Source organism: Melitaea cinxia, chromosome 12 (genome assembly GCF_905220565.1).
Source record: "Melitaea cinxia chromosome 12, ilMelCinx1.1, whole genome shotgun sequence".
NCBI classification, from domain to species: Eukaryota; Metazoa; Arthropoda; class Insecta; order Lepidoptera; family Nymphalidae; genus Melitaea; species Melitaea cinxia.
The window spans coordinates 7,198,171-7,204,871 of record NC_059405.1 but is presented as its reverse complement, the minus strand read 5'-3'; the positions used below and the strand labels follow the sequence as shown (position 1 = coordinate 7,204,871).

The 6,701-nt window shown below is 32.4% G+C and overlaps 3 protein-coding genes across 3 annotated transcripts; 2 read left to right on the top strand and 1 right to left on the bottom strand.

Moving 5' to 3' along the window:
* The first annotated feature begins 622 nt into the window (after positions 1 to 622).
* Positions 623 to 1,138, top strand: LOC123658698 (KRAB-A domain-containing protein 2-like). Its single transcript, XM_045594049.1, has one exon. The coding sequence runs from the start codon at positions 623 to 625 to the stop codon at positions 1,136 to 1,138; it is 516 nt and encodes a 171-aa protein (XP_045450005.1).
* On the top strand, positions 1,135 to 1,821 carry LOC123658697. The gene is made up of 2 exons (XM_045594048.1): positions 1,135 to 1,379; positions 1,596 to 1,821. The coding sequence occupies exons 1-2, from the start codon at positions 1,135 to 1,137 to the stop codon at positions 1,819 to 1,821; spliced, it is 471 nt and encodes a 156-aa protein (XP_045450004.1).
* A 1,561-nt stretch (positions 1,822 to 3,382) lies between these two features.
* Positions 3,383 to 5,435, bottom strand: LOC123658323 (organic cation transporter protein-like). Its single transcript, XM_045593761.1, has 3 exons — positions 5,185 to 5,435; positions 4,534 to 4,941; positions 3,383 to 4,456 (listed from the first exon to the last, which is right to left on the bottom strand). Exons 1-3 carry the CDS (start codon positions 5,418 to 5,420, stop codon positions 3,754 to 3,756), a joined length of 1,347 nt encoding a protein of 448 aa, XP_045449717.1. The 5' UTR covers positions 5,421 to 5,435; the 3' UTR covers positions 3,383 to 3,753.
* Between the last annotated feature and the right edge of the window lie 1,266 nt (positions 5,436 to 6,701).

The window sequence follows — 6,701 nt, the reverse complement described above, 5'->3', positions numbered from 1 at the left end:
CAAAGAATTTTAGCGATGGAGGATATGAAAGATAGTCATTTCAATGTGATGACAAAAGAAAAATTTGAAAAGTTTGCGATGGATGTGGAAGACGCAAAATTTAATGAAAAGAAAACACCATTACAGTACAGTAGACTAAAACGCTTTAACATCATTGAAGTTTGTGGTATAAAAAAATTAGTTACAAACACGGAACCTGTCAAATATTTTTTGCCGGCTGAGGAAATCTACGACATTATTGATGCTGCTCATATATCTATAGGGCATGGCGGTCGCGATAGACTTAAGAATGAAACGGCAAAAAAGTACGCTAATGTTACAAAAGAAATGATTAATATATATTTATCAATGTGCGAAGTATGCCAAAGGAAGAAAAGCAAGAAAACGAGGGGTCTGGTTTCGAAACCGATCCTGCACACTGAAATGAACAGCCGCTGCCAAGTCGATCTGGTTGACATGCAGTCGCAAGAAGATCGCGGGCATAAATTTATTATGGTTTATCAGGATCATTTGACTAAATTTGTGATTTTGCGACCACTGACATCAAAAAAGGCTACTGAAGTTGCATATCAATTAATGGATATTTTTTTGACCTTTGGAGCACCATGTATTTTGCACTCAGATGTTAGTTGAGTTCGTTAACTCAGTTATAAAAGAATTAACATCATATTGGCCGGAACTAAAACTAGTAACTGGGAAACCACGTCATAGCCAAAGTCAAGGTTCCGTGGAAAGGGCTAATCAAGATATTGAAAAAATGCTAGCATCTTGGATGGAAGACAATAAAACCACTAACTGGTCGAATGGACTTAAATTTGTTCAATTCATGAAGAACAGAGCATTTTACTCAGGGATAAAGCAGTCTCCGTATCAAGCAATGTTTGGAACGGAACCTAAAGTGGGGCTTACAACATCTAATCTACCTTTGGAAATTATAAGCAGATTACATAATGAAGAAGACTTGAAAGTTGCAATCACAGAAATGAATCAAAACTTCGATGATAATGAAGAGAACCAAGACAAACAAGAAAAAAATGAAACAAAAAAAAAACAGGTAAAGAACAAGAAGAAATCAAAGAACAAGGAGAAAACAAAGAACAAGAAGAAATATTTGAACACAACAGAAACGAATCAATGATATTGGAAGCAAGAGAAAAAGCTCATTTGAATTTAGTAAAACAAGCAAAGAGAATGAAAACAGCAAGCGATCAATCTCATCCACCACTGAAAGTTGGAGACAATGTCACCATACCAATCCCAGACGTAGACAAAGGAAAGGCAGAGCTTCGTAATTTAATTGGAGTTGTATTAGAAGTTACTTGTGAGCAGTTATACAGGATTGGGACAAAGAGTGGGATTTTGGAGAAATTTTACTGCAGGTACGTACCTACTAATTCAAATTTAATGTGAGTTTACTTAGTGAATTTGTAAAAATAAATGAATTTGTGTGTGTGTGCGCGTGTAAGCGTGTGAGTGTGTGTGCGCGTGTGTGCTTGGGTGTTCGTGTGTGCGTGTGCGCGTGTGTGCATTTGTGTGTGTGTGCGTGTGAGTATTTGTCTGTAGGTTTTAACCGTTTTTAACATTTTATTTTCCAGATCCGAATTTGATGGCTGCAAAGAAAAATTTATCCGGCAGGATGAGGTGCCCAACGTAACAATTACATTACGAACAGCTGCAAAGAACGCTGCTATCGGAACAGGACAAGGTTTTGCACGATGTGTATGTTCTACAGGCTGTAAAAACAATAAATATTTATGCAAGAAGAAAAGATTGGTGTGTAATTCAAAGTGCCATAATAGTTTGAGTTGCATGAATAAATAAAATACGTCATTGTAGACTGATAGCCTTCTAAAGTTATTTAAAAAACACGTATGTTGCTTACGATGCATAAATAATGTGTAATAAGTAAAACATATAATTTACAAAATTCTCATTATACAATCTCGAATTATGTTTTGATTTTTTAAAATTTTAATTAAAGTTAAAAATTATTTAAGAGAAGCGATTAACGTAATATAGATACTGTGTTCTTATAACCAGTGAATTTTCTGATTACCTATTTTAATGACAAGTGTGTGTCTTCTTTGTATTGATTGTAATGCCAAATTTTTCGTAATATACGATTTCACATTTAATAAATATCTTTTTATTCACATCTAACGAGCTAATAGTGCTTTTGACTGACGCTTTTTTGCAGTTAAAACTACTTTTGACGGAGAGCGTCAGTCAAAAGTATTTTTAACCGCGAATTTGCAGTCAAAAGTACTAATAACCAATAATTTTCAGTCAAAACCACTTTTGACCAACTTGTCCAGTCAAAAGTACTTTTGACTGATTTCGCTAGTCAATAGTACTTTTGACTGGTTAAGAGTTCTGACTGCAACATATAGAACATGATCAAGGATGTTTTTAGTAGACATCGACTTTTCGATTATGCCGATGCTGTTGTTGAGAACATATTGAAAGCCGAAACGGAGAAAATCTTAATCACCAGAGGATTCAACTAGGATTGTCCGTAGATTTCTCTGCCTACAACCTTATCCCCAGCCTCCCAGCCAGTACTGAGGCGTAATCCTACCCGGCTTTGTCTATATTAGTAAGTATAAAGTATATACAAGATGAGTCATGTAAGTATTTTTATGTTAAATTATATTATATCACAAGCTATATATTGATTAAATGAAATGAAAATCAGGATGATAATTAATTTATTATTATTATTATTAAATATACATTTTTGTACACCAACAATAAAAAAACAAAAAAGTTGTAATAAAGCGATCTCTTTCAGATAACCTTTGTGTTTAGGACACATCATGATTAGAAGCAGATTAGAAAGTATTAATGTCAAATAAAAAATCTTACTTTTTTATCACTTGCATTATACGACTGTCCCGACATAAGAATTTCATTTAATATATTTGTATATTTGATTTTGTTATACTCAACAGACTACTACTGGCTTTATTGATAACAACTTAACATGCTAAGTAAAAGTAGGAACAAGATTTTTGCAGCAATATCAATGTTAACAATTGTATTTGCTCGCAAACGAAAAAAACTTCCGACTTCAATTACATCCACAAGTAATCTAAAAAGGCGAAAAAATAGTCAAGTAAATAAGCGTTATCAAAGATTACTCACAAAGTTTTTATCAGATCTCGATGAAAGTTAAATGTGACAACATAATCAGCTTTGGATTAAATTAAAAATCGTCAAAATCGGTACATTCTGTGAAAGTTATGCGGTATAATACAACATAGGTCGACAAAAAAATAGTCAAGTAAAAGCGCATTATTAGATATAACTGGAAAAGCGAGGTAATAAAACGCGGTTTGTTTTTAACGTAAAAGGGTGCTAAAGGAAATTCAAAGAAGATTGGTCTGGTTATGGTTTTATTAGAAGGAATAGTTGTAGATTTAATGCGTCACGAATTTATGTAGTCATGCAATTACAAAACATCTCGGAATTTGAAATCTGTTACCACCTGCATTTAAAAATATTATGTGATAACCCTAATTGAATATCATAAAATTAATGTATTTAAATTTAAATGGAATATACCTCATTTATGTGTTGGCTTTTTTTCATATGAGTTAAAACAAAAAATGTTAAAAAGTCTTATCCATTTGTAGGTAGGTATGTATTAATTCGCGCTTTAAATATATTGCACATGATCAGGAAAACAACATTTAATAATAAAATACATATTTACATTTATCTAATATCTAACTTAATTATTATCATTACGTTTTAACCCTTTTTATCCGATGATGACTTTTTTCCGAATTGTTCTCCTTCTTCTATAGTAGTCATTAGCTCACAACCTTTAGTCTCGGGAAGAACAAACGTTATACACGCCGCTACAAGTGGAAATATAGCAAAGGCTACTGGTGGCATCCATATAGCAACATCTCTTAATTCTATTACAAAGGGTGCTAACATCGAACCCACTCTTGCCATCATTGATGAAAAGCCAATAGCAGCATTCCTTACTACTGTTGGAAATAATTCTGTACAATATAAGTACACTACGACGAACACAATGAAGCTGGCCACTACTCCAATACTAGCGCATATCACAGATCCTACACCTTCAGGAATGACGGATAAGATTAATAGGCACAGCGCACATATGAAGTTAAACACGATTAAAATTGTTTTTCTGCCTAAAATTTTCATTAGTGGTATAGATGCAAAAGTTCCAAGTAAAGTGACGCTGGCACTAGCTGCCACGTTGATGAAAACATTTCCACTTAACTGTCCGACGTACTGTGATACACCATAAAAACAGTAACTGCATGTCAGCCAGTTAAACGACATTGCGGCGATGTTCTTTCGAAGATTCGGAGTACGAAATAGATCTAATATATTTCCTTTCTTAAGTTGAGACTTTTCCAATGATTCCTGATACATTTCAACGTCTCGTCTGATGTTTTCGGTAGGGCGATTGTTTCTGTAAAATATTAAAAAAATATATACAATTTTATTGGCTACAGAATGTAACAATTTATTCAATTCCTATCAACTTACACTTTAGCTACTCTTTCTAAAATTACTATTGCTTCGTCCGTCCTTTTAACGGCTATTAACCATCTTGCAGTTTCGGGTAAAATGAAAAAATACAATAAAAGAATAATCACCGGTACGGAAATAGCAAATTGAAATTGTTGAAAATCTCGAATATAATATCCAAATACCGGCAGGAGCATGTGCCCCAAATTGAAAGGAACTTGATAAAGTGCTGAAATAATATCACGATATTTTGTTCCTACAAATTCCATAACAATCACAAAGCCAGTCACCATCGTGCCACCAACGGACATTCCCACTAAAAATCGAATAAATGTAAATGTCCAAAAATCTGGAACGTATGCGGCTATAATTCCCATAGAAACTTGAATGACAACTGCTGCTAACAATGGTTTTTTTCTTCCAAACCTAAAAAAAGAGAATAGTATAAACATTTTTAAATAACTAAAAGACATAGAAAGAAGATACAATAAAACATCAAAAACGTTATATTATCATAACAATGGTAACGTTATATATTTACCGTTTTAGCAGAGGTGTTTGCGGTAAGGAAATATTCATTGTTTAATATAAATAGAATACAGTTGGTTTTTTGTAAGAAATAAGAACAACAAATTTTAATTTAAAATTAATTAATTTACATTACCTTACCTATCAGAAGCCATTCCAAAGATAACACTGCCGGAAAGAGTTCCCAGTTGAAACAATGTTTGTGTGAAACTGGTCAACCATTTCCGGTCGCATATTAAATCCCATTCCATTATAATCGTATTAGTGAAAATTGATTTATCATATTCTGGGGAGGAACATGGGCAAATATCCGTGTCATTACTACTGTTATCTAAACAAGTGTATTCTACTTTTGGCGACAGAAATATAATGGCCATTTGATGAAATGCAACAGGAAACTTCGTAAGAAATATTAATAGACATAAGTATAATTGATATTTTCCGAACGATCCTGTCACTCTCTGAATAAGATCCTGTTTCGGCTCAGATTTAGGAGAACCAATTCCTGAAAAAATGATAGTCTAATTAAACTAAAATGGCACCTTTTAACAGACTTAAAAAAGAGCAGGTTTTCAATTCGACTGTACGTTTTTTTTTCGTTATTTATCGTAAGTTTGTTACGCGAATACCTACTCCACAATCATGTACGAGTTTTGGTGATACTTTTTTCATAAACTAGGTCTTGTTACAGAGATGGTTCCATGCAAATTTTGTGATAATTGGCTCAGCACTCTTTGAAAAATCAAAAAAACAAAAAACAATTTATTGGGTACCTACGTTGTATTTATTACTTGTCGATGTAAATTGAAATCGGCTTTTTCGTTTGCAAGCAAACACGATTATTTATTTAACTACTATTTAAATATATTTAACAGTATTCTTAAATTGTTTACAATCTTATTCTCTACAAAATCAAAAAACAATTTGCATACTCTTGCATAAATTAAGAATTAAGTACTAAAATGTATTTTTTTGTATACACGCTTATTTATTTTAAATTATAATTGTAATTTAAGTGAACAATAAATTAACGACACATAATTAAAGTTAGTTAGTTAATTAAAATTACGCGTTATAATGCATTACGCTTTTAGGTAGGAATAGTGTGATGAGAAACATTTGATGAATGAACTTTCATTTGTTTTTACGCGTCCGGTAGGTGCCATGTGAAGGTACTATCGAGCTAGTATTACTTATTATACTTTTACTATTTATAACCTTGCATATATCTTTAACATGATTAAACTTTGGGATTTTTTATAACGTACTTTAAAATTTTAAAATGCGATGAAATATTTTCAATATCAAACAAGGTATATCTACAATGCTAAACGAACGTAAGTAAATAAACAACGAACTGACACATCCATAAGACTCGCATTAATTTCGACCGTTCCCTACCTATTCTAACCCTATGACGATGACGACAAATGTTTTGAAAATTTTAATGTTTAATGTACGTATTCCTTATAACAGCAAGTAGGTATGTAATTACTGTGAAATATGAAGTATTCCACAAGCAATTAAGTACATGTTTTCAATGAAAATTAATTAATTACTTACCTAAAATAATGGCATGACGATAATTATCCTACACAAATAATAGCATGCAATTAAGAAGCTATATCACATTATCTTAGTTTCTTTCTACTTTTCAC

What these genes read in the sequence shown, in the direction of transcription:
- LOC123658698 (XM_045594049.1), top strand. Translation starts at nt 623, where the DNA reads ATGTTAGTTGAGTTCGTTAACTCAGTTATAAAAGAATTAACATCATAT.
- LOC123658697 (XM_045594048.1), top strand. Translation starts at nt 1,135, where the DNA reads ATGATATTGGAAGCAAGAGAAAAAGCTCATTTGAATTTAGTAAAACAA. An exon ending in TTGGAGAAATTTTACTGCAG is followed by an intron (nt 1,380 to 1,595) that starts GTACGTACCTAC and finishes TTTATTTTCCAG; the next exon opens with ATCCGAATTTGATGGCTGCA.
- LOC123658323 (XM_045593761.1), bottom strand. Translation starts at nt 5,420, where the DNA reads ATGGCCATTATATTTCTGTCGCCAAAAGTAGAATACACTTGTTTAGAT. An exon ending in TTTGGAATGGCTTCTGATAG is followed by an intron (nt 4,942 to 5,184) that starts GTAAGGTAATGT and finishes CTCTTTTTTTAG; the next exon opens with GTTTGGAAGAAAAAAACCAT. An exon ending in TTAGAAAGAGTAGCTAAAGT is followed by an intron (nt 4,457 to 4,533) that starts GTAAGTTGATAG and finishes AATATTTTACAG; the next exon opens with AAACAATCGCCCTACCGAAA.